The sequence below is a fragment of the Sylvia atricapilla genome, chromosome 27 (genome assembly GCF_009819655.1).
Source record: "Sylvia atricapilla isolate bSylAtr1 chromosome 27, bSylAtr1.pri, whole genome shotgun sequence".
Taxonomy (NCBI): domain Eukaryota; kingdom Metazoa; phylum Chordata; class Aves; order Passeriformes; family Sylviidae; genus Sylvia; species Sylvia atricapilla.
In genome coordinates, this window is record NC_089166.1 from 3899410 (window position 1) to 3925975 (window position 26566).

General features: G+C 46.2%; 1 protein-coding gene across 3 annotated transcripts in view; it reads left to right on the forward strand.

Annotated features, from left to right (window-relative positions):
* GPATCH8 (G-patch domain containing 8) overlaps positions 1–26566 on the forward strand; it is a 56186-nt gene that overhangs the window by 23356 nt on the left and 6264 nt on the right. For 2 of the 3 annotated variants that reach the window (XM_066336525.1, XM_066336526.1), the window contains exons 3-7: positions 283–355; positions 12211–12278; positions 12701–12787; positions 16948–17091; positions 26383–26513. In XM_066336525.1, the coding sequence (XP_066192622.1) occupies positions 283–355; positions 12211–12278; positions 12701–12787; positions 16948–17091; positions 26383–26513 (503 nt within the window). Of the gene's footprint in view, positions 1–282; positions 356–10194; positions 10220–12210; positions 12279–12700; positions 12788–16947; positions 17092–26382; positions 26514–26566 lie in introns of those variants that run through there. The other variant, XM_066336527.1, reaches the window with a different exon arrangement.

Consider the following 26566-nt stretch of genomic DNA (forward strand, 5'->3'; position numbering starts at 1 on the left):
ATTATTTTTTAATTTCTTTTAAATGTGATGCACAAAAGTTGCCCAGCACACCATCAGAAAGTGGCCGTCCCCAATACCCATCCCCCTGGAAAAATTCTAGCCAGCAATTTTTGACATTTGTCTTTCCCTTTATTGGGCATATATTGCCTTTTCAGTAGCATTTTTTTGCATGCATATATATGTAGAAAAATCTCTTGCTCATCACATGTTTAAATGTCAGCGGGAAGGGAAGAATATATTATTGGAATATTTTTGGTTTGTTTTCTCTGTTCTGTCTGTCAGGATAATATTGGACACCGCTTACTCCAGAAACATGGGTGGAAGCTGGGCCAGGGATTGGGAAAGTCACTGCAGGGTAAGTCCAGTCCCTTGTGTCCGAAACCTTCAACTCCAGCCTCGGTCTTTAACAAAATTATTTCTGCTTTTTGTTCCTAGATTAGCTTTTCTTTCCATTATTAATATATCCAAACAAATGCACTGTTGAGTTTCGTGTTTGGCAGTTTGCAAGTGAAAGCTGCTGCCTCACTTGTTGGTACAGGTTACAGTTGTGTGTGTGGTGGATGTGTGAGAGTCAGTGTGGAGGGAGGAGGATTCACTTTCCACACTGACAGGGAGTCGTGCAGCTTCCAACTGTGCTGATGTTCTTGTGTTAAAGGAATTAAAGATTGGAGGTAGTTCCCATGATCTGTCAGTGCTCACTGGGGTCAGAAGCCTTTAGAAGGCCAGAAAAGGGCCCACTGAAGATGGAAAGTGGTGGCAGACGTTCTCTGCATGGGAGAGGCTCACTCCTGGTTTCTCCACAGGACTGTCACAGGTTGGACTTATTCCTGTTCCCAGCAGTTTGTCAGGGATTAGCAAATCTCACTGGGACACCAAAGTGCTGGTTTAACCAGCACACACCAGACCTTGCTGTCTTGAGCCTAAATTCTTCCTGTGACACTAAACCCCATTTCTGTAGAAACCTGTGGAAGTGTTTGAAGCTCAGGTGTGCCCTGAGCCCCTCGATAACTCACTCATGTTCCCATGCCCGTAGTCTGAAGACCTGGGAGCTTGTGGAATCCATCTTCCATGAGTGAGCCCGTTAGAGATGGGGGTGTCTGTGCTGTGAAGGACTGTGCAGAGGTAATGAGTTCTCCAAACTCTGGGAATGTTTATTAATCCCTTGGACTAAGGCTCTCTAACCTCTCAGGCAGGACTGCCTTGCTGGTTAATGCTTCTGGCTTCCTCTAACATGGTTTCATTGGAGTTCTCTAGTTGATGCATGGTGCTCTCCAGTCCTCTCGTGTCCCTGCTGGGCAAGACCTCAGGTGGGGTTGTAACTGTCACCTCTGGGCCTTTCCTTTGGCATGTGGGATGTGCATCATGGGGTGGAACTTGGTGTGGTTCTCTTTTGGGTTCCCTGGATTGCTCTGGGTGTCATCAGTGTGAAAACACAGAGACTTGAAAGAGGAAAAAGCCTTGTCCCAGCCCTGGGTGGATCCCAAGGCACAGCCCAAGGGCCTGGGGTGCTGCAGGCTCAGATGTGCTGGAGTGAACATGGAATACAGGACGAGCTCTGGAGTCAGGGCAGAGGGTGGTGAGTTTGAGTCTTGTCCAGATTTAGATGTTCCCACTGTGCCTCTCACTGCGCTGGAGCTGTTCCGGTTCTCTCACGTATCATTGAAGCTCTGCTGATTGGGGCTGTGTGGAAGCTACAGGCAAATCATGGATGTGGGCTCTGAGGGCTTTCCTGTGCCTCCTGCATGGTCACAGGAGCACAGGAGTGAAGATAACTCACCCAATTTAACCCAGTTCAGTGCTGGGGCCTTCCTAATGTAGACTTTGGAACATAAGCAGGAATTTCTGCCCTTTGGAAGGGAAGTGCCCTGTCTACCTGACAGTCAACTTCTCCAGAGGTCTGGGCAGGCAGAGGATGTGGAAGGGAGGCTGTTGGTGCTCCAGCTTTTATCCTCTGAGTTCTCAGCAGACAGAGCTCGTGCCTGTGGCGTTGGTGATGATTGTGTTGGGATTGTTTAATTCATTATCCAGTGACCTTTCTGCATGAATCTTAGATTGGCCCAAAAATCCAAATATAAAATGTCAGGAAGGAGGCATTTGCATCCAAATTTAATCTTATTCTGAGAGTTTGAAGAGTGAAGTCATTTGATGTGCAGTGAGAAGGGAGGAGCAGTACAGAAGTTCTTCCCCTCTTCTGCACTCCCTTGTTCAGGAAAGACCAGGAGATGTAAAGAGATGTAGGTGTGTTCCTTTTAAATTCTTCTTGCTTGACACTGTTTGAGCCTAAAGTGTTACACAGCCTATGATGAGATGCAGCAGAAACAGAACCCCTTCAAGCAGCCTTGAGCTGTGGGTGTAGTGTCTGACCTCTTGCAGAAGGTCCTTACATCAAACTCTCAAAAATTTTGGGTTGCATGTATGGAATTGATACCACATTCAGCTACTTTCTGTGCACTTTAACTTGAAGGGAAGCAGATGAGCTCAGTGTGCTGAGTTTTGTGATGTTGCTTTTAATTCTAGCTGTTCATCTGAGCTGGGGCTCCCTCTTTTGTTCTGTTGAATCCCAAAGTAATGCTGTGTTACATCTGCCAAGCAGAAATATTTCTTTCTTGTCCTCTTGTGGTGGTGTTCAGCAAGAACCTCACACTGCAGGACTTTACCCTGTGATGGGTTCCTTCATCCTGACTATCCACTGGGGGATGGAATCCAGTGGGGAGTGTTGAGCTGTCTTTTGACCTGCAACAGCCTGAAATCTACACTTGCCAATTGCTGGTGATAAAAATCTGCTGGTGCAAGGTAGCTCATTCTCAGGAAAATTCCAGAGGTAGGGGCGTTTTGTACCCCCTGGGGCAGCTGCCTTGGGTATAAATCTTGTTACTGAGAAGAGCTGAGCCCTTGGGTAGGGAAGCACAGAGCCCATGGCCTGAGTGACACAGCTGTCACCAACTGTGTTCTGGCTGAAACATCTGCATCTTCCACTGAATTAGGGACGTGTGCTGAGTGGAGCATCAGGCAGGGACAGTGCTGTCGACTCTGACCACGCCAGTGCTGGGGTCCTGCTTCAGAGATGTACTCAGAAGGAATTCAGCAGAGTCATCCTTCAGCTCATCTCTTTCCCTGATGTTTTTCATCATTTTTCCCACAAACAACTTGTGTTATATTTGGAAATGGTGCTTCAGCTTGCTAACAGCCAGTGAATATGAAAAAGCGGGAGAGAGGGTTGCCAGTTGACAGGGATCTTTTTTAATTTGGAAAATACGGCTTAGGGAGCCACTTTTCCATAGAGATGTGTGATGGTTGTGCTCTGACAAGTCAGAAAATGGTGATTGTGGCTTCTTTTATCATTGGGGGGCATGCCTGTAGTTGATAATCCAGAATTTTGTGGTCTCCTGAAAAAATGAAGCTAGCAAAAGATTGGTTAAAAGCATTGCCTGACCTTCGTGTGAAGTCCTGTGCTAAATGAGCCCAAGGATTGTGAATAAATCAGGAGTTACGTAAGTCAGGAGGGGAATGAGAGGGCTGAGGGAAATCTGAATTTAACCACACTCTAATAATTTCTCTTGGAATGAGTATTTCCCATCAAGTTAAAGTAGTATTATGAAAAGCCAGGAGACTGACGTGCAGAAGTGGGATAACTTGAATCGTACATTTGAAAATATTTTTATAAGCTCTTTGCCTTTTCCCTGTCAATTTTTTAACAAGTCTTGTTTGAGAAAAATAACTGTGCTGAAAACTTCTGGATTTTTTTTTCTTTTGGACTTGTGTGTTTAATATGAAGTAATAGTACTCTAGAGGTTCATCTGCAAGACTAAAACCAGTAATCTAATCTCATTTAATTAGACATGGGGAAACTGAGTAGGTTATCCTGCTGCTTCTTGGGTCATAGCAGGGTCTGAGGAGGGTGGGCAGCTCTGCAGGGTTTGGAGAGGGCAGGAGGAAGGTTTGGTGTTTACTGGCCTAACTACCCCCCAGAGAGGGGACTCTGAGGAAGGATTGACCAGCTCTGGTGGGCAGGTCCAGCTCATCCTTAGCTAGTCTGGGTAACAACTGTAATTATTCAAGACAGATTTACCTCTCAAGTTCTCTTTTGTAAAGATTCTTGCCTGATTGCAGCCTTGACCCTTTAAAAACAGCCCCACCTGTATAGAAGCAGTTACAAGTTCCCCTAAACCACAGAGTGTGTTCTGTATGATTAATTTGATATGTTTAAAGGCATCGATTTACTGCACATTCCCACGATATTCCCAAGACTAAGATTATCCTGATCTTTTGTGGCATCTCTGAGAGGTGAATCCCAATGTAGTACTTTGCTATGGCAACAGGAATCACACGATTTGTCATGGCAGAGCTGCTCCTCAGTGTCTCAGTTGTGAATCAAACAGCTCAGGTAACGTGGGGGCTCAGTGTAGCTCTGGAATTCCTGTGTTTGCTCCTCAAGGGCTGAGGCAGCTCATTCGGTGCTTGGTTATTGTCATGAAAGTGCTCAGAGTGAAACCAAAAGGAGTTTCAAGGTGGCTGGCTGCTGGTCTATACTGAGACTTGGATTATCTCCAGTACTCAGGAAGTAGAAGCAGCAGGTTGTTCTGTTCAGGGCAGGGACCTCCCTTTTGGGACAGGTCCTTGCAGTGACAGGAACTTGCCCTGTAGCCTTTGGTCCTGAAGGAATGCCTTCTGTCCCCTGCTTCCTCTGGCTATTTAGTAATAACTTCCTTCATGTTTGCTTATGGTTTTGGCCAAGTTCTGGCGTAGTTTCAGTGTAACTGTTCTGGAAGGGCTGCTTCCATCTCCTTGGGGAGTAGCTCTGCTGATGTAATGCTGTGAGGAGAGGGCAGGGCTGTGCCTGTGTCATTGGCAGTGCCATGCAGAGCTGGGAACCCTTCCTGCATCTTTGTTCCCTTCCGCTCAGGCTGAAAGCAATAAACCTGCACAGACTGTCAGGGCAGTGCTGTTCCTGTTCACCAAGGTGTGCCCCACACTGATCGTATAAATCATCCTGGTGAGACAGGGAGCAGCAGTTAATAAAAAGTGCTTTGGGTTTACTTTTTCCTTTCATGAGTACATCCAGCTTGGTAGAAAAGTCAGGTATAGCAAATTTGTTAGCAAATGCTAAAATCCAGTTCCTCCATTAAGCTGTATTTTTGTTGCACGGTTTTCAATTAAAAGAAAAAGCACAAGTGGAATTGTGCTCTGACTTGCAAATTCTGTAAGGATAAATATAGTCAGCACTTTCCCCCTCAGCACCACTATGGTGCAGCTCTTCTTTGGCACATTCCTCCCCAAATCTGTTCAGAAAAGGGAAAACATTCCCTCTTGATCCAAGGGCTGAGCAGAGTGGAGGAGCAGAAGCGTCTGACAAGAGCTGGAAGCTGCTCAGAGCTGCAGGTGAAGCCATGATCCCGTGGCTCAGGCAGGAAATATCCTCTCCTGGCAGCCCCTGGGGTGATCTCTGGGATGGAGCCGGATCTGAGTCCCCGTTCCAAGGTGGTGCCAGGTGGCTGCGGGCGCTGCCTTTGCTGGATGTTCCTCGGGCTGTGGGGAGCAATAAACAGAGCTTTGACCACTCAAGCAACTGAGATCAGTCACAAATGTGATCACTTGGCAGCTGCAGCTTGGAGAAATGAGCTCAGGGTTTGCATTCCAGGGTCTTGAATCCTGGCACTGTCACCCGCTCACCAAATGGCTTCAGCTCAGATATTAATGTGTTTTCCATTTGTTGGCTCCTCTGATCTTGTGGAGGCAGACGGTGGATGTGTGTCAGGCCTGTGAACGTTGAACAATGAGCATCTGAGGGACTGAGGGCTATCAGGTTTCTTTCTGGGTTTTCGAGCTTTGTAATAAATACGGGAAAACACAGGAGATAAAAATGCTTAACAGTGTCTTTATTCATGAGGTATGGGTTGTTTTGGTTGGTTCTTACCCAAGAAATAGCTGTGAACACTCTCTTTTCTTCCTCTATTTTCACATGTCCTCACAGGAACTTCAGTCCTGGCATGGAGGAACATTTCCATGCTTGTGTTTGCAACACAAATCATGCCAGTAGTTTTAAGAGTGATGTTTTCATGTGAACTTAGCTTTAGAAACCTGGCTGCTGTCATCATACCCATCTTCACTGCTGTGTTAAAACCCAGAAGACCACAGACTGAACAGGAGGTTTGCTCAGTGTCCTTTGGGGGAAGCAGTTGCCCCTTCATTTGCTTTTGGAGGTGCAAGTCCTTCTCTTGATTACAGGTGGTGAGTTTGTGTTGCTTGAGTGGATGTAGCCACTCAAATTTCAGATTTCAAATCTGAAATCATTGTGTTTCCAGTGCCACGTGTTTGTTGTGACAGGCAGCCTTCACCTGGTTTGGGACAACCCTTTGTGCTGGTGCAATGGAAGAGCAGTTTTATCAAACTGGGAGAGGGAGAAGCCATGACCATGCACAGCCTGCCTCACTCCTCAGTGCAGTCCTGAATCAAACCAGACCCTTCAGTCCTGTCCACTTACACAGATGAGCACAGATAGCAACTCTTACCTTGAAATCCTATCCCAAATCAACCAGGAATTGTGTTCTTGCTCCAACACTTTGTGCATTGCTTTTTAATCTATTGTTCAGCATTTGGAGTAGGGATGTTTTTTGACCCAGACTCCACATGTTCCTTCCCCTGCAAAAGTTCGGGGAGCTCAGCTCAGCTCAGCTCACTGGTGCCTCAGTGTCAAACCTCAGCTTGGTTTTCTGCAAGTGGCATCCTTGGTTTGTGTGTCTGTGGAGTTTTGAGCTCCCGTTGGAAGTTTTCCATGTGATTAGGGTGTTTACAACTTGGCTTTCTCTCGTCGTCTCTCCCCTGCTTAGTAAGGATTAAATTCACAGGGCAGTTTCTGTGTTCTTGGAGAGCACTGTCTCCTCTCTGGAACTTTGTTTGCCACCAAGGATGATGGACCTTTGTTTGAATCTCTTGATTGCTTTTGACCCCTTCCAGAAATCTGACATAAACAGGATGAGCTCACAAATCAAATTCCCAAAGGAGACTGGGATTAAAGCTTGCCCTTGTTCGTTCATTTGCTTCTTGTAGCAGTTGGAATGAGTTTGATAATGTGGTGTCATTTTTTCCCAGTGAGGAGCAACCCAGGCTTCTGCACCAGTGAAAACAAGTGGATTTTCTCCCCTCTCCCCTTTTGATATGCTGAATGAGGAGTCTGAATTTTCAACATGACAGCTCTTGGTTTCTCATAGACTCTTAGGGAGCCTAGTGCTGCAAAGGCCACCACTAATCCCTGTCCCCAGCTGCCACATCTACACAGCTTTTAAGTCCCTTCAGGGGTGGAGACTCCACCACTGCCCTGGGCAGCCTCTGCCTAGGCTGGAAAACCCCTCCCATGAAGAAATTTCCCCAATATCCAACCTAAACCTTCCCTGGCACAATTTGAGGCTGTTCCCTCTTGTCCTGTCACTTGTTCCCTGGAAGCAAAGCCCAGCTCTGCCATGCTGTATCAAAACAATCCCAGGAGTGTTGAGTTACGAGTTTCAAAGTCCTTGTCTTTGAAAATGCAACTCATTCATGAGCACAGGGACTCCTCTCTATCTCTGTCTTCCTGGACAGTGTAGCTGAAGGTGAGCCTTGTCCCTGTGGATCAATCCCTGCAGCTGTTGGTTGCTGACTCCAGGCATCTGTTTCCCTTCCAGAGCCTGCAGTGGGGTTTGTACTGACTCAACAAACCAACCCTTATCCACCAGAGCAACCCAGTGCTGTGGTCATGAAACTGTCTTGCATGCAGCTGGGTGATGATCCCTTTCCAGGAGCAGCTAAAAGCCCCTGGAAGGTTTGTGTCTTACTGTGGGTTTCAGTTGCAGCATAAAGACAACAAATAAGGAGAAATCCTCTGTGTCCAACAAGATCAGATGCTGTTGTCTGTGTCCCCTGGAGATGCTGAGTTTATGAAAGTCTCCTCTGGTGACAAGTGTGATATCAATCAGTCCTCTAGAATTGGATCCTACAAAGCTTGTACCTGGGGGGAATTTCTATGAAGATGTCAACAAGACAAGCAGGATTACAGTTGCTGTGTCACTTCTGTGATGCTTACATGCTGTGCATAATGGACGCACTGGAAGAGATTTGATTGAATTATGTTAACATAGAATTTTTGGGGTACTTCTCTTTCATCCTGTTATATCTGAATGTCTCTTTAACGGAGAAATTTACCTGTTGGGACAGGACAAGTAGTAGATGTTATAACTTTTAAAAAGGAACAATTTACATGAGATACTGGGAGGAAACTCTTCCCTGTGGTGGGGCCATGGCACAGGGTGCTCAGAGCAGCTGTGGCTGCCTCATCCCTGGAAGTGTCAAAGGGACGGGGGCTTGGAGCAGCCAGAGTTCATGGAAGGTGTCTCTGTTCCATGGAGGAACTGTTTTTTAAATTCCCTCCCAACCCAGACCATTCTGGGATTCTATTGCCATGATGCTGTTTTTGGAGGGAGGAGTTTCTCTGAATCTGCAAATCTGATGAAAACTGTTTTCTGTTTTGACTTGTTAAAAGCAGGCTAAGACATGGGCTGATGTTGACAATGCTGGTGTTTCCAGGCAGGCTCAGATGGCAGCTCCAGCTGGGGTATTCCCGTTCAGGAGGGCAGCGCAGCATCCACACCATGTCCAGAGCCAGGGCATGGCCCTGAACTCACAGTCCTGCGTGTGCACCATGACCTGTGTCTGATACCAAAGCCCTGAAGCCTTAGGATGAATTTTCCAAAGATTTATTCATTTATAGCACTGGAGGAGAAGTATTTGCTCATATCCAGTAACTTTATGCAGTTAAAAAGGAGGGAATCTGGAGAAGCCTGCCTGGCCACGTGCTCCCTTCTCCCTGCCACTGCAGGGCTCTGGGAAGAGGTGGCTGTCAGGGTTTGTTTGGGTCTGAGCAATTTTTCACAAGCTGGGAGAAAGGTTTTCCCATTTCTTGGGGAGAGGAAAGCAAAACAGGTACAGCCAGTCAGTTTGGGAATCTCATTTAATTTCTGAGTCCAGGGAATCATTACTAATCTAATTCACTTGGAGATTGGATTTTCTAAGTTGTGACTCTTGTGTGAGCTGTTTTTTTTGTTTCCCATCCTGCTGGAGGTTCCTGCTCTGTTTTCTCCACAAGATTTTCCCCGTGTGTGGAAGTCTTTTATGCAATAACCCTCTCTGCTTTGGGGTCTGCAGCCTGTACATTGACCAGTCTGTGAAGGAGTTGTAACTTGCCTCAAAAAGAAAATTAATGCTGTGGGCTGCAGGGGTCTGGGACAAGGATACAGCAGGATTTCCCCTGGAAATTAGCTGTCCGTGTGGCACTACTTGCAGCTTGCTGAGTTGCAAGAAATGTGGGAATTTTGGGCCTTGGAAGCTTACATTCCCTTCAAAGCATGCTGGTGTACAGGAAAGGCTCAGCAGGGACACCAAACCTGGGAGGCTCCTGACATCTGAGCCACGTTCGCCTGCTGGGAAAGATCCCGTTGTCACGGTCAGCAGTAGGATAAACTTTGCTCAAGGAAGTTCCTTCAAAGGAGGAGTAATGAGCTGAACTTGGAGAGTCCCATTTTCCCCTTTGGCTGCTCCCCATGTCCCACCTGGCAGCCAGTGGCCAGGGGTGGCCCGGAGCCTGTCCCTGTCCCCTCACTATCATGGCTTTCCTTGGACATGGAGCAAGGCCACCCCAGTGCCCAGCAGCATGTCCTGCTGCCCCAGCTGGCTCCAGGGGGATCCATGTGGGCTTGGCACTGCTGCCATAGCTGTGTTACATTCCTGGATGTGCCACTGGTCACCTGATGACACACATGAGTTTCCATTCGTAATGAAATGATGGTTCAGTTTAAAACAAAGGCATCACTTTCCATATGGAATATCCTCTCTTAGCTGCAAGCAGAGCTCCTTTTGGTCCTGAGTATTTGTTACTTCCTTAAGATCTTGATTTGTTTCCTTTTTAAATTGCCTGCTTACCTGTGCCTCAGTGCCTCTTCGGAGGGAGGCTGTCCCCAGGAGCTCTCACAACACCCAGCAGGAGCCAGAGCTGCTCCAGTGGCTCCCTGGTACTGCAGCACGGTCGTGGGGTGGAGGGGTGAGCAAGAAGCCTCCTGTTATTTTTTGTAACCCATCCTCCCTGCCAAACGGCCTATTTTCTGCCCCTAATGGTTTCTGCCTAACAAATGGTGTTTCTTTTTTACAGCGTTATGATCCTGGACTTGTTGTGGTGATGGTAAACTTAGCAGTGGTAATTTTTTATTTTCAGACTGAATTACTCCTTTTGTCATCAGTGCACCAATGTTAGGCTTACTTTCTCTGTTGTAGCCATCATCCTTCTGCTTGGTCTTTCATTTTCCTTTCCTTTCCTTTCTTTATGCACACTTGTCTGATCCTTGTTCATTAAAGGGTATTGCTAAGAAGGGATGTTTCTGTTTGTGTTAGAACTGCCAAAATCAGTTTAAACATAAATTTTTAATACTGTCCAAACTTGATTTCCCCCCCCCCCCCAACACGATGGGCACTAGCACTTGCTACTGCAATTTCCAAATAGATTTTGAATTAAAAAGAACCAACCCAAAAACTTTGACTGCCTTAGAAGGCAAAAGTACTGATGCATTGTTTGTATACAGGGGTTTACCAGGGCAATGAGGCTGCATCAAAAGATTTTGATTGCTGGAGAAACAAAACAAAAATGAACCAAAAATACCCAAAACCAAAGCAAAACAAAAAGAAAAAAGCTTGAAAATATTTTGAATAATAAATTGTTGGCACTTGGTGCCAGCCATTCAATTTGGTTTCACCGCTTACCAGTAAATCCCTGACTGAGACGTTATGAAAGTGATATTGCACCTAGGAAGTCATTTTTATAACCTGTCTTTAATTTGGTCCTTTTGCTAAAAATTGCAGTCACTGCTTACTGTATTATACCATTGGGCGTAAGAGAATCCTTGTCAAAGATGAGCATTAAATGTACAAAGGAAAGCTCAATCCAAACCATTTCAGATTAATGTGATCACTACTTTTGGACCTGCTGGATACCTGCCTGTCAAATTCCTGGGCATATCAATGAAGCTGTAAAGGAATTAATTAAATGGCTTTATTTCTGAATAAAACCACATATCTGTACCTTAAGGTTCAAAAGCCCCTCTGGGGCTGTGTTTTTGGCAGGGGTAATGGCTGATGCTGGCAAAGAGTTCACACCTCTCCAGGTTTTCTGAGGCAGTTTTAAAGACTTTAACCTTTTGCATATGTGGATGGCAGTGAAATATTTCGGCATGACTGTTGATCTTTTAGCCCAAAGGTATAATACCTGTGTATGTGTGTATAACAAAAGAGTTGTTTACACCAAACAAGAGCAATAATAAGGGAAGTAAACATTCTGTTTTTTCACTCAAGGTTTGCATTGGAGAAGGTAAGTACTTTGGCAGTGGGTTACATCACAACCACCAGTGCCAGTTGTGATGTAAAAATCAAAATCATAATAATTAAAAAAAAAAAAAAAAAAAAAAAAGCTGTGGTAGTAAAGTGCTTGTCTGCCCCATTTTGCTTTGTTTGGCTGGTTATGAGTGGATTAAAGATACGTTTTTTAAAAAAAATAAATCTCCAGCATAGTTTGATTAGTTCAAAGTCAATTTTCTTCGCAACCAGTCCTTTTCACAGCTTACAGGTGACACAGCGGGGCCAGAGCATCGCTCCGGGGCTGGGGGAGCAGGGACTGACCCCAGCCTAGACAGGGTGGTTGGATGGGGGAAGTTTGGCTTCTGTGCCATCCTCTCCCCAGCATTCCTTACTCCTGAGGAGGGCAAAAGCTGGTGGGAGGGAGGCTTCCACATCGTTTTCAGGGAAGTTCAATCAATTCTTCATGAGCTGCAACAGTGGAATGTGATTAGCAGCTTCTTCACTCTTGTGGGGAGATGAGGAGCCTGATGTGGAAGCCTTGAGGAAAAGGCTCAAGTCCTGTTATCAGCCCTGCCCCAGGGTTTGTCATGGGGCAACATTAACCACGAGAAGCTCTTACATGAGCAGTTAATGTTCAGAAAATGCATTTATCTTCCTGGGTGCCGTTGGGAGCTGGGCGCAGGGTTGGCTGTAAGCTGTGAGAATGGCTCGTGTTTGGTTCACTGTAGCTTTCTGGTCTCTGCACTCCAAGGCAAGATCTCTAACCACCCAAACCCAATGTATACAGTGAGCTGTGGTGCTGGGCTGCTGCTGACCCTTCTCTGTGTGTTCCTCTTCCAGGGAGGACGGATCCCATCCCTATCGTCGTCAAGTATGATGTCATGGGCATGGGCCGGATGGAGATGGAGGTGAGCTCCCCTCAACCCTCAGGGCTTCTGGGGAGTGGGTGGGAAAGACATGGAAAAGTGAGAATTTGTGCATCCGAGGTAAAGAACAACTTGCTCTTAAATAAGCGCAGTAAGAAAACACTCATCTGCAAATTGCATCCTCTGTTTATCCCTGTGAGCCTGAGTTCTGAGCTCTGGATGCTCCCCAGAATCCCTGGGCTCTGAGATTTCCCCTCCCCAAAGCTGCCATGGGCCTGCCAGGGCCCTCCACATCAGGGGGATTAATGAGCTGATTTACACTTGTGGTGACAAAACGGGGAAAGCAAAGTACAGCTTGCATAGATCCTGTTTCAGCTGACGTTGTTAAGTTGTGCTTTCTGGTAGATTTGATAGTGCTATGTATTTATGGGCCAAATTGCATCTCTTCTGTTTTTTTTAAACAGCTCGACTACGCTGAGGATGCCACAGAGCGGAGGCGAGTGCTGGAGGTGGAGAAGGAAGACACTGAGGAGCTGAGGAAGAAGTACAAGGTACAGAGAGAGGGGCATCAACATCACAGTGTCTGTGGGCTGGTTGGGAAAAGATCTGTTCTGATGGGGCTGGGTTCTCCTCATTCTGCTGCAGTGATGGTGGTAGAAATTCACTGCTCTTGGGTTCGGTCATTGTGGGGATGATTTGTATTTTAACACACTGGTTATTCACTTCCTGGCATCAGCCTTCCTGTTTGTTTAGCTGCTGAAGAGCCCCCAGACAGCAGCAGGGCTTTCTCTGTGTGCATTGCTCCTGTTCTGGAATGAACAGTCCTGGGGTGAGCAGGACATTTCCTTCCCTACACTCAGGGCTGCTAGATTTTTCGAGTGAGTCTGCCATGTCAGGACAAAACCTGCAGGTGGTAGAGGGGCAGTTACCAGCTGGGAAGGGAGGAGCTCTTGTGTTGTATGGAGTGAGCAGTACATTATGATGTAATTGCATAAATTCTGCTTGCTTTGGAAAGATAAGACATGGCTCCAGCTTGGAGAAATGGATGGGCTGGAGCTCTCTGGAGGAATTGTTCAGGCAGCATTAAAAAAAAGGACAAATTCTGTATTTCTATGGGATTTACAAAACCTGTGGGGTTATTTTGTAAGCCAAGGGCTGATAAAAATGAGCTGTGGTGTTGGGACTGAGCGTGACATGCAGGAGTATTCTTGGCTTAGCTGTAACTGGGTTCTCTATGGAGACATGGTCTCTACTCATCCTTTAATCCACTCTTCTGCTTCTCAGCCCCTCAGTCCATCAGCTCTTAGGAAAGCCTACTTGTTCAATTGTCTGGAGATTTGGGGAGTACCAGGGTTGAGGAAGAGCTCAAGACATCCAAATGAAGTGTCAGTCTTGCATAAATTTTAATTATTTGAGAAATAATGGGAAAGTAGTTTCAATGCCATTAAAATTAAACATAACCTCTGCAAATCTAAAATTCCATTTCCCCAGCTGAACAGTTAATTCTTCAGGCAGTTTGTTCAGCTATGAAAATTTATAGCTTCTTCTCCTCTTTTTTTTTTTTCTCCCCCTTGAGACCTTGACTTGTTTGGTATGTGAACTGCAGGTGTTTGGGTACCCAGAGGGGCTGTGGACTCCCCATCCCTGGCAAGGTTGGATGGGGCTTGGAGCAACCTGGTCTTGTGGGAGGTGCCCCTGCCCATGGTAGGGAGTGGGACTGGGGGGAGCTTTAAGGTCCCTCCCAACCAAAATAATTTTGTGATCCTGGAGTTCTTGGGGTTTGCAATTATCTTTCTGAATGCAGCCCAACCTGTGTTGCTCTGAGAGTCTTTTCTCTTCGTGCCCTCATCCAGCACAGATTTTTCTCAGGAGCTCTGGAGCAGTAGCAGTCTCTCCCAGCTCCTGTGGGTTTTTATTAGCTCAGTTCATCCTTAGCCCCTTGCATTTTGGTACTAATCTGTGAAAAATCTCTGTAGCCGTTACTTTTTGCTGCTCCACAGGAGCCCATTATGTAACTGCTGATGGCGTTGCATCCTGATCAGCCATTCAGGGAGCCTCCCAGGAATTTCGGATAACTCTGCAGCCAAGAAAGGTTTTTTAATTCCCTTTTTTTGTATAGATTCTGATCACTCAAATGGCTGCGTTTCATTGTTTAGCCACAGGATGCTTGCTCAAAAAAAAAACCTACACATGGCACAGGAAGCTTGTCTGGGATTCAGAGGAACTTTAAATGTCCGTCTTCTGTGGAGTTCATGCTGCTCTGTTTTCCTTTCTTGTCTTCCTGGGGACCTGCTTCAGGCTCAAAACTCCAGATTTGTTGGTTTATTTTTTTCCCTTAACAAGGGCATTTGGTAATAGATGGAGGCAGGAAGTTGCTTCCTTTTTTATGTAGAAATGAACAGTGCTTTAAATTGAAAGCAATCCCAAACATGAACACTAAAATTTTTTAGATTTTTTTTTTCCTCTCCTGGGGTGTTGAAATTTTTTATATAAACTTGGCATCATAAAACGTGCTCAGTAATTTTATTTTAATGCCAGTTTTGATGTGGTAACTAGGAGATAAACCATATTGCTTTGAACAAGATCTGAAATTCAAAGGAAAAACCTTTGAGTTTTCTCTTAAATGTTTGCTGCCTCCTCTTGCTGAGGAAGGAAGCTTCCCATAGGAAGTTTGTATTGAAGATGGAAAAAAAGATCCTTAAGTGCTTTTTCTCTAATGTTAGGCTGTTTTTTTATATAATTTCTCTTTATTCCAGTTGAAATGCCTGTGGTCAATGGTTATATGGGGAGTGCTGCAGTGAGTACAGTGGGCTTTGTGATGCAGCATTTGTAGCTGATTTTGAGTAAAAGCTTCCACCCCCTCAGGGTAAACCCCCCCCAGAGAGCTCGTGAAAAGTGGTGATGTTTTATTAATTCTACCGGTGGGGCTGTAATTGATACAGCCTGGCAAGAGAGAACAGCTGCTTAGCCCTGAGGTCCCTCTGTCCCGGCATCAGGTGTGTGATGGAGCCCCCCAGATGTGCAGCAACCCTGGGGCAGCACAGGCTCCTTCCATGCCTGGATTTCCAGCCAGTGCAGCCACCTGAGGGACTGGGATTTCCCCAGTCCTGGAGCTCAGTGCATGTTCAAAACCTGTAGCAAAAGAGGGAAGGATATGGCTGTTGCCAGATGAGCCACCTCATCTCTGCCCGGAGGTTTGGTTTTCCACCTGTGCAAATGTTCAGTTATAGAAGGGCAAAGACCCTCTCAGCACTCCAAGGCTGTCTCCCTCCCCTGTCCATTAAATGCAGCTCTCTGTGTCCACTGCAGTGTGGGCTCTGTGCTGAACCCAGCCTGAGGGACAGTTCTGCTCCTGGGAATATTTCACTGCAGTGGATGGGGCTTGGCAGGCTCTGAAGGATAATTCCCAGCCAGAGCCATGTTCCTCCCACCTGAATTCAGGCAGCCAAACCAAGATTAAGCAGACATCTCATAGCACTCAAAATGGAGCAGTGTCAGCTTTAGAGTTGTAAGGTTGTGTTCCAAAGGCAAGGATCCTCCTAGGTTTGATGCCAGTGTGTCTCTGGGTTAGCTCGAGGTTTTGAACTTCTCCTTGGAGCACAAACAATCCAGGAGGCTCCCATGAGGCAGAGCTGCCCTGCCTTCCCCCATCAGCACTGCAGGTCTTGTTTTAAGCAGTCTCCTTTTAGTGATACTTCTGCTATGACCAGGAGATGTTCAGTCCTTGAGGGTTCTTTCCAACACAGAATATTCTGTGATTCTGGGTAGCAAATGGAGCCAAGGTTGGTAGCATTGTAAAGTTCTGGATTCCCATCTGTGAATTTGCCAAAGCTGCTCAGCTTAGTAAGCTGGGTTCAGTAAGGCCAAGTGCTGGGACCTGCATTTGGGTCACAGTAACTCCATGGGATGTTCCAGGTGGGGGAAAAGTGACTGGAAAACTGGGCAGGCCTGGAGGTGCTGGTCAGCAGCGGCTGCACATGAGCCCAGAAGTGCCCAGGTGGGCATGATGCAAATGGCACCTGGGCTGTCCCAGGTGGGGTGACAACAGGACCAGGGCTGGCACTGACTGACTGTCTCCTGAGCTGGCACTGTTGGGGCACCTCAAGTGCTGAGTCCAGTTCTGGGCACCTCGTGATAGGAAGAACATTGAGGGGCTGGAGCGTGCCCAGAGAAGGGAACAGCTGGAAGTGGGCTGGAGCCCCAGGAAGGGCTGAGGGAGCTGGCAGAGGGACTCCTCCTTGAGAAAAGGAGGCTCAGGGGGGACCTTGTGGCTCTGCACAAGTCCCTTACAGGAGGGCACAGCCAGGGGCGTTGGGCTCTGCTCCCAGGGCACAGGGACAGGAGGAGAGGGAACGGCCTCCGGCTGGGCCAGGGCAGGCTCAGGGTGGACAGCAGCAGGAATTTCTCCATGGAAAGGGGGCTCAGGCCTTGGAACTGCCCAGTGAGGTTTGGAGTGCCCATCCCTGGAGGTGTCCGAGGAAGGCCTGGATGTGGCACTCAGAGCCCTGGGCTGGGGACAAGGTGGGGATTTGGCACAGGTTGGACCCAGTGATCTTGGGGGTGTTTTCCAGCCTCACTGATCCTGTAATAAATACAATCAATGTACACAAAGTTTTTATGAAGCACTATTTTTCCTTAAAGGACTAACCCACCAACTTCCAGCCTGTTCTACAGGACACTTAACAGAAGCATTTTTTTTGTTAATTTTCAGGATTATGTTGATAAAGAAAAGGCCATTGCCAAGGCTTTGGAAGACCTCAGAGCAAACTTCTACTGTGAACTCTGTGACAAGCAGTATCAGAAGCACCAAGAGTTTGACAACCACATCAACTCTTACGACCATGCTCACAAGCAGGTAACCAGTTGTAGACAGCACAGTTCATCAGTTTGATATTCATTGTGGTGGTCTTGTTTGTGGTCAATACTTGGAGTTTCCCTGATGTATCTGTTTTCCTTACTGGTCCAGAAATAGGTGTTTTATGTCGCTGGGTAAGATTTTTGTGCCCATCATTCATTTAAGAACACAAACCAGCAACAGAACCCCAAGCCTCACTCCATGGTTGGCATCAAGGAGCCGCACTTCTGAAAGACCCACGGGCAGCAATGTGCTGGTGTTAAACTGAGGAGAGTACACTTGGAGGTGGATGGCTCCCAGCTTGCATTTAGCATTAGTACAGCTTTGGGGTGTCATGATCCCCACATGTGAGCATTTTACTGTCTGTGTTCTGTGGAGTTACTGAAAACAGACTAGGAAATAATGGGCTGTATCAAAGGAATCCTAAGAAAGGAGCATTTCCCAAATTCTGTAATTCTCAGGAGAAGGTGGGCTCAGAGTCTTTGTGGAGCTGGCTTTTTTCCCCAAGGTAGGGATGTACTGTAGTGTCTTCATGCTGCACAGTAAGTAATGGGAGTTCTTGTGTTAGCCTGATCTGTTTGACCATTTAAACTGCTAAATAAGATGTAACTGCACAGCAGATAGCAGTGTTGGGCTCCTCCAGGGCTGAAAGGGCTCAGAGGAGGGATTTGATGTTCCTAGTCATAAATTCTAACAACACAATCATCAGACTGCTGGTAACTCAAGGAGGATGTGCTGTAGAGCTGCAAAATAGCAGTGAAAACAGCTTAAAAACAAGAATGTGTCTTTAGAGTATGATTTTTGTGTGTGTGTATTAAGTGCAGGATACGACTGACAGAGAATCTGCTTTGAACTAAGGGAGTCTTGTCAGGAATTCTCATAGCAGGGCTGTTGGGCTCTGTAAAAATTGAGGTTTGGTAGAATCAGGAGCAGAAAATTATTTATTCCTTTGGTTATTGGGCAAAGGGGTGGTTTTGGCTGAGCTCAGTCGTGACATCTGAGAGCAGAGAACTCCCTTGGAAAGTCTCCATCAGTTTGGCTGAAACCTGAGTGCAGTGACCTGCGTTCATCTGGGAGGTGGCAGGACCTGTTTGTGTCACATTCTTGGTGTGCTGATGCTGTGGTATTCCATGAACTGCTCCAACCCTCTGTGACTGATGGGGCACTGACGTGAGCCTGGCCAGGCTCAGAGCTCTTCCAGCAGCTGGAGATGCTGTGGAGGAGGAAACCAACCTGTGGAAAGCAATAAAAGGAGTCATCAGCAGGAGTGGCCTGAGAGAAAAATGTCTTGTGCACCCACAGGGTGGGGTCATCTCATCAGGAGAAAGAATTTGGAGGTTGCTTAGTACTGCTGATTATGTTGAGAGGAATTATGTTCTTGGATAATTCCATCCATTGCAGTCACTTTAGGCAGGCTTTGGAGAAAATGAGCCTCCAAACTCTGGCTGCATCACCCAGCATTAATTTCTAGTTACAGAGGGATTTAAACAAAGAAGCAATCATGCTTTGCTTAGGGGAAAAAATTGCTTGTCCAGCTTTGTCAGGCTGAAATGTGTGACCCCACTGGGTCAGCATTCAGGGAGTGAACTTGAAACCCCCGAGACAAAATGACAGTGAATTTGCATAAGTAACATTATCTCACTGCTGTGCTCCCTCCTTCTGCAGGAAGGCTCATATCCAGCAGTCCAGTCTAAATTTTAAAACAGTATTTAAAAAAAAAAAAAAAAAGCTGTGCTTTTGATATGTTGCATGTTGATGTTTTATAGTATGTCTCTTTAGATATAAGAAGGTGAGGTTGCAGAAAGGTGAGCCTAAAGTTTTTGAGGAAAAACATGAGCTTTTCCTAAAAGTTGGCCATCAGTTGGCTTTCTTGGAAAGAAAGGCCATTGCAGTATCTTAGTTACAGCAACCCAGCTTGGTATACATCATCTGCGAGATTTTGTTGTCTCAGTGGTAATTCTTAAGGCAACAGAGCTCATTTTTGCCTTTTTCTTGGCTCAGTTTCCAAAGCATTTTTACTTTTAAGTATTTTTAGTTCCACATCCCCCTGACGTTGGAGTGTTTGGTTATCCCTCTGTGGCTCAGCAAGCATTAGGCTGTCCCTGTAAATAGATGTTCCATCCTCAGATCCCTTTCCACTCCCGAGTTATAAAGGCACTGTCTTGTATTCCAGGAAGGAACTCGGGATTATTGCCCAACAGGGATGATAGGTAAGTGTATTGATCCCAACCGGATGAATTTTGGACCCACCAAAATTGTGTCAACACCAAACAATTAAAGGGGAGGTTTATTCTCTTTATTTCCTGCCTGTCCTGGTTTCATAGACCATTTGGCTACATCTGAATCAACCTCAACACCAAGTTTCTCCAAAAGGCAGCATTTCCTTACCTGGGAAAAGATCCTAGCATTTATTCTTCCAAGCCATTGGCGTGTTTTAGCCATTGTGTTGGAGGTGTGCAGTGTTGTTCTGGAGCTGTTTTTAATTAGGTTGATACTTGAGATGAGAAGTGCAGCTGTTTTAAGGGACCAGTCACCCTCTGGTCAGCACATGGCCTGTCCCTCTCAGGGGCCTGAAAGCAGCTGAGTGGGTGCAGATGGCCCTGCAGGAGGGACAATAAGCTCGGTTCTCTCACACACCCTTCAGTGAGCAACTGGAAAAGGCTGCATCTCATAACAACTTGTACAGCTGCTGATGTCTTTAATGGTGAGGTTTTTTAGCTGTAGATTTTGATCTTGAAAGCCTGGTAGGTTATGAAGGGCCCCCACTCCTGATGGTGCCCAGCCCTGACAGTCAACAGAGTAATAATTAACAATAAGCAAAAGACAAAAGGTGGCAAATGTAGAAAGAAAGCTTCTGCAGCTAAGAAGAAGTTGGGTGGTGAAGATGGACCCCGTGTATATCCCTGGAAGTGTTCAGGGCTAGGTTGGACAGGACTTGGAGCGACCTGGGATAGTGCAGAGGGTCCCTGCCTGTGGTAGGGGGTGGAACAAGGTAATCTTTAGGATCTTTTCTAAGCCAAACCAGTCTGTGATTCTGTGATTTCTGTTCTGCTTTACTGCAGATCCACAATGTCCTGATCTTTAGCAGCTCCCACAGTCCTAGAACACTCTGGACCCAGTGGGAATGTGTCCTTAAGGCATTACACCTGTGAGGGCTCCTTATTTGGTTTGGGGTTTTGAGATTAAGATAAAGGCCTCATGTTAGATTTGTGTGAAGATGAGTGCAAGCCCCTTATCTGGGTTGTGCCCAGTCTGTGGGTTCCTGTCAAATAAACCTGTATGTGCAGGGCCCAGCACCTGGAGCAGCCTGCAAAAGTTGTGGTTGGAATTACCTTGAGTATCAGTTATGTAGCATTTACAGTCACCTTTTACTATGTGGGGTTTTTAACAATCCAGGAACTTGGAGAGAATCTCCCACTGTCACCTCGTTCTGCTTGTGTGCCTGCTGAGGGCTCGAGCTGTTTACTGAGTCACTGACCCAACAGAATCAAAACATTCCTCTTCTGCATTCTCTGTGAAAAACAAACGTGTTCCTGAGTGAACCTGTGCCAGGTTCCCTGGGAGAACACAAACCAGCATTGAAATGCAGGCTTTTATGTAGCTGGGTATTTTTTCCCCTAAGTGTGTGGTGTTTTGGAGGTGTAGGTGATTAATTCTGTCTAGATTCTCTTTGTAAAAGGACAAAGGGAGTGTATTCCATAAAGAAGTTCTTTGGGAAAGAGGGTGGAACTCAGAACTGAAAGTATAGATGTGCAGTTCTCTTTGTGCCCTAATGAGCTGCATCTTTGCTTCTCATGCCGAGGGGGAGAGATCTGTTCAAGCACAATAAAATTACCAATACAGTCAGTGCTGGGGTTGAGGAATATTCTGAATGCAAACTCTGAACTTTGTTTTGGGGAAACTCAGGATTTCCAAAACCTTAGACCTCCAAGCACAGCTTGAATGGAGGAGACTGAGGAGGGAATCTCTGAGGTACTTGGTGTTACATGGGAAGTTCTTCTGCTTCAGAAATACTTTGCCCTCAGAAAACCCACCAGTTAACAATAAAGGGGCTACAAGAGAACTGGAGAGGGACTTTGGACAAGAGCATGGAGTGATAAAACAAAGGGTAATGGATTTAACTGAAAAGGGAGTAGGTTTGGATTAGAGATGATGAGGAAATTCTCCCCATTGAGGATGGGGAGGCCCTGGCACGGGCTGCCCAGAGAAGCTGTGGCTGCCCCTGGATCCCTGGAAGGGTCCAAGGCCAGGTTGGACAGGACTTGGAGCAGCTTGGGATGGTGGAAGGTGTCCCTGCCCATGGCAGGAGTGGGACTGGGTAACGTCCCTTCCAACCCAACCCATTCTATATTTTTCTTAACCCAGCTAAGAAAAATACTGATTCTTTCCAGGGAGGAAAATAAGATGAAATAAAGCTGCATTTGCAGGCCATTTCCTCTCTGTTCTTTTAACTTCATTTATAAGTGTGCAAAGAATGTTGATGACCAAAGATAAGCCAGGCTTGTGTTCTCACTTCAATAAAATGATCAAGGTTGTCATTCTTTGAGCTTGTGTTTAATGGTGTCGTTCACTCCCAGAAGCTTTTGGGGCAAAGAATCGAGCAGACATCAAAAGTTCAGAAAGCCATAAATCTGCTGGCACAGAATGAAAAGTACATTATTATTATTTTATTTAATGTGGGTTGCCAGAGAGACTTGAGAACAATGGCAAGGGAGGAGGGGGCTCTGATGTCATGGGAGCTGCCTCCTGCCTCGAGCCCCAGAGGTGGATCTTCTCTGACCCATCTCAGTATAAGGTTTGGCATGAAAGTCTCACATCTTCAGGTCTGGTGACAGTGCTTTTGTCTTGTGAGAATAACAGGGGCCCTTACTGTTCTGCACTTTTAGGCAAAGAATGTCTCTCAGTGGGCCTCAGTTCAGTGATGGTGTGTGGCTTTGTCACCTTAAATAGAGAAAATCCATGTACTGCTGGTTCTGAACCTGTAAAGCTCTGCACCCCAGCTGGGTACTGGGGAGATCTTACCTGGTACCATCAGCAAAATCTGAGGTGTGCTGAGTTTTTTCATGGCCCCGAGGCTGCCAGAGCTCCAGGAATGCTTGGACAATGCTCCCAGGGATGCACAGGGTGGGATTGTTGAGGGGGTTGGACTGGATGATCCTTGGGGATTCCTTCCTGCTTAGGACATCCTGTGATGATCCAGTGGTTTTCCTGTTGCAACAGTTCCTGTCTCCTGCTCACCCCCCTGATTTCCCCACTTTGCTGTGCCTGGGATGGGCTCTCAGGAGCTTTTCATTAGTGCTGTACTGCAGCTGCTTTAAGCTGCTTTGTGAGAATTGGAAGGTACTTGTGGTGTTTGCCAGTTTGGCCCCTCCTGAGCCATGCAGGGATTGGGAGATAATCCAGCACTGTGGCCTCTTTGTGCTGCAGTCCAGAGGTAGCTGCAGATTTGATACCAAACCTGCTCTTTAGGAGCTCGATTTCCACTCCTGTGGAAATGTGGAGGTGAGATTGGAATTTTGTTAGAAACAAGGCTGGAAACTTAAAATACAATTCTTTGTTCCAAAGCTGAGGGGGGTGGCAGCTATTAATAAACCCCAGGAAGGCTGAAGGTAGTGAACTACTGCCTACAGCATTTGGAAATCTGGAGAAATTTTATGTAAGTGATTCGTGTCAGTGCTGGTCACTGCAGTGTGGCCCTTCTGACAGCTGAAGTAATAAACCAGCAGAATATTCCTTGGGTTTATGGGTCCTCATGCTCCTGCAGTTTGAAAGGATGTTGCTGATTAGATAAACTGCTGCTTCCTCAGAAAACATGCTGCAAATGAAGAAAGAAATGCTCCTTAATTTTGAAATCCTGTAGTAGCATGAAGCATGTGTTTGATTTAATACAGGTTTTGTGGCTCTAATCCTGTTGAAAAAATCATCGTCCTGCTAAGCACAATAGGAAGACTTAAAAAGGAAGGATTCATCCCAAAAGTACGAGTTCGCAGGACTCCTTGTGGAGGGGAGAAGCTCCCTGAGGATGGTTGAGTGGCTTTGTTAAATCCTTGTTGGAATTTTGCCGTGGTGCTGGGGAAGGGGCAGTACCATGCTCTTCCAGCCTCCCTCACACCCACACATATGGTGTGGTCCAAAAAGTCATTTAGAGGTTTTTGGGGGATTAGAATAACACTCTCCTCAGGATTAGATGTAAATTTCTTCAGTGTAAGTTGAGCTTATAAATATCTGTTTAGTTCAAATGATTTCCAGGGCAGGCTGAGACCTGGGAGTGTGTGAGCAGTATTTCAGTGCTCCATGTGCTCCCTTCACCCAATGAAATTGTACTTCAGGCTTTAGATTGCTCCTTCCCAGTCAGGACTGGGGAGCAGGGTGGACATGGCTGTAGTGAACTGATTACCCAGTCTTTGAGGGGATCAATCACTGGATTCAGTGACATATTTGAAACAATAAGTGAGGAGAGAGTTACAGGTTGTTTTGAGAAGTTCTGGGTATTTTTCATTCCTGCAGCAGGCTGTTCTTACAGATGAGCAGTGTGGGCTCCTGTTTTCCCCCCTTTCCCTCCCTCAGGATGCATTTAGGGAAGATAATGCAGTCCAGCCAGGTCTCTTGCACCCCTGGTGTAATTTCCGATGATAGGTGTGTTGGTTTAGGTCAGTCTAAGAAACTGAGCTGTGTTCTGTTCTGTATTTTACATTTCCAAGGAGCTGGCATGGTGCATTTATGAGCTTTTCTATCCTGTACTTCGCCAGAAAGACTCTTTTTTTTCTCCTGACTCCTGTGTGACAAAAAGAAACTCAGCCTTGAGATCTCTTGGTCCCTTTGGAAACCAGACCAACTCTTCCCCAATTTTGGAAGTTTTTGGAGAAAAATTTCCCCAGATTGTCAGCAGTCTTGACACCAGGGCCAGTGGTTTGTCAGCTAAAAGGGCCCAGGTTTGGGTGCAGCTGGGAGTTGTTGTGGGTCATATTCCAGAGTTACAGTGCTTTGGGGTAGTTAATTTACTTCACACCTCTAAATGTTAAGTGTTGAGAGTGAGAGGTTTGGGGGAGCAGAGACACACAAAGGTCAGCATTTAATAGTAGGCATTTAATTCTGTCTGCATTCAAATTGCCGTGTAATGGAGGCAGGAGAGCCTGGGGGCAGCCGCATGGTTCCCAACAGCTCTGAGCCCAGTTTGTGTCCTGGGGGATGATCAGGACCATGCGTGGGGGCACAGGGGGCTCTGAGTGCACCATTGCACCTTCCTCTTGAGAGGAAAAGGTCACAGTTCATGTCTGGTGTAAATAGCTGGGTCATACTTTTTTCCAAATGGGTGAGTGATCTCCAGACTTGGCATCAGCCCCCATTAAATAGTTTTGTCAGCTGTTGGTGGCTGTAACTTCTCAGAGCATTTCAGACACACTTTCAAAATCAGCATGAAAAAGCTGATAGCGTTGCTCAGTCCATCTATATATATATTTTTTTCCTTCCTCTTGGAAAAAAAATTACTCTTCAACATTTAACATACACCACAAAACCCTTGAGCCCTTTACTTGTCCTGGTGAAAGTAGTTCTGCTGTTCCAGGTGGGATCATTGCTGTGTCCGTGCGTGTCCATGTGTGTCCCCCTGCTCCAGACCCTGGCTCAGTCCCGTGGCTCCACTGGCTCCATTCCTGCTCTGTAGAATAGCTGGCACACTCCCCCACAGCTCTCTAGTAATGCTTGCTTGTTTTTGTTTGTTGTTTTTTTTTTTTTTCTATCTTCCACTCTTGTTATATTTTTACTTTCTTTTTTTCTTTGTGATGTGACATTTTCAGCTGATGTATTGAAAGCAAACCCATCTAATTTGGGAGTCCAGATCACAAGAGTGAGTTTCTTTCTGCTGGTGTCTGTAGTTGTATCTTATTTGTGTGTCCTCCCGTCTGATTTTGGTAACAATCAACCACATTTAGTAAATACAATTAGGTAAGAGAATCCTCTGTCTTGTCCAGTCTCCCCCTTTTTCACAAAGCAATGTTCTCTTTACATTGGGCTAGCTTAATTCCTCTAATTTGAGCTTTGGGTTGGTTTCCAGCTCCACTGTTTCTGTGTGTGGCAGTCTGACTCTGCTCCAGGAAAGAGGCAGAGTCAGCCAGCCAGAAGTATTTAGAATTCACCAGTGATTTGTACATCCTGTACAAGAATTGTTCCAAAGTGACTCCTGCTCTGAGTCCTGTTAGTCTCCCAGGCCCTGCATGAAATGCCTGAAAAACATGAAACTTCTTCCAAAAGCTGGGTACAGGATGCGTTCTGGAACTGGGCCCTTTGAAATGGGTTTTTTTTTGTGCACTAAAAAAAGAACAGTGAGTCCCCTTAGGATGGTCAAGGTCTGTCTTCGTTGCTTTCTGTTACTTAAACTTCTGTAAAGCACTCTAAAAAAATGTGAATATCCACAACATACATATATATATATGTATTCCAAGGAAAAGCAGCAGCCTCTTCTCCTAGTGCTCTGAGACAAGGACTTTCCAAAATGTTCTGAAGCCTTGGATGCTTATATTCTATTAGAATTGGCTATCTAGACTTCCTCAGTGATATTAGTACGTTTGAAATTCCTTGGGATTGGGTTTGCTCTCTCGTGGTAAGATTTCTGGGGAACATGGTGCTTCTGCCCCTCAAAGTATTCAACCCCAAGACATCCTCCTGCCTTTAGAGCAGTTTGTTTCTTGACCCTCTCAGAACTACTGTCAGGAAAACAAGTAACTGGTTGTGGTGTATGTTGTATTCTGGATTTGCTTACAAAATCATTTGCATGTGATTTTTGGCTCCTTCTCCAATGTAATGGTACATTGCTTTTGTCAGATGTCATTCCTGGGTAACTCTGGCACCAGCTAATCCTTCCTGTCCTTTGGCCCATGCTCTTGACTTGTGTCATGCACTGTTTGTCAAGTACATCTGCACCCTGCAAGGGCAGCAAAGTAAACAATCCTCCTTCTTTTCCCCTTTTCCTTCCAGAATTTGCTTGTTGCTTTGAAATCAGCTTTGTTGTCCATGCTAAAGAAAACCAGTAGTGTTGATTGGAAGGGGGTATACACAGAACTTGAAGTCATAGCCAAAAGTCACCACCGGTTGTTTTTTCCTTCAGCTGCTGGGAGGATGGCAGTGTGCTCCGTGGGGTTTGTTGAGCTGAGATCCTGTTGCTCCATCCTGGCTCAATGAATGTCCCTGGGGAGGGGCTTGACACCACAATTTCCAGTGCTACAGCAAAGAGCTGCTCTTGGATAAACCACAAACACCTTTGATCTGATTCATCCCTACTTTCTTTTGCCTCAGAGGTTGAAAGATCTCAAGCAAAGGGAATTTGCTCGCAATGTCTCGTCGAGATCCCGGAAAGATGAGAGGAAGCAGGAGAAAGCCCTGCGGCGCCTGCACGAGCTGGCTGAGCAGAGGAGGCAGCCTGAGTGGTGAGTCTGGGTGGTCCTCAGCAGCCCAGGAGTCTTGGGGGCTGCAGTCCTGG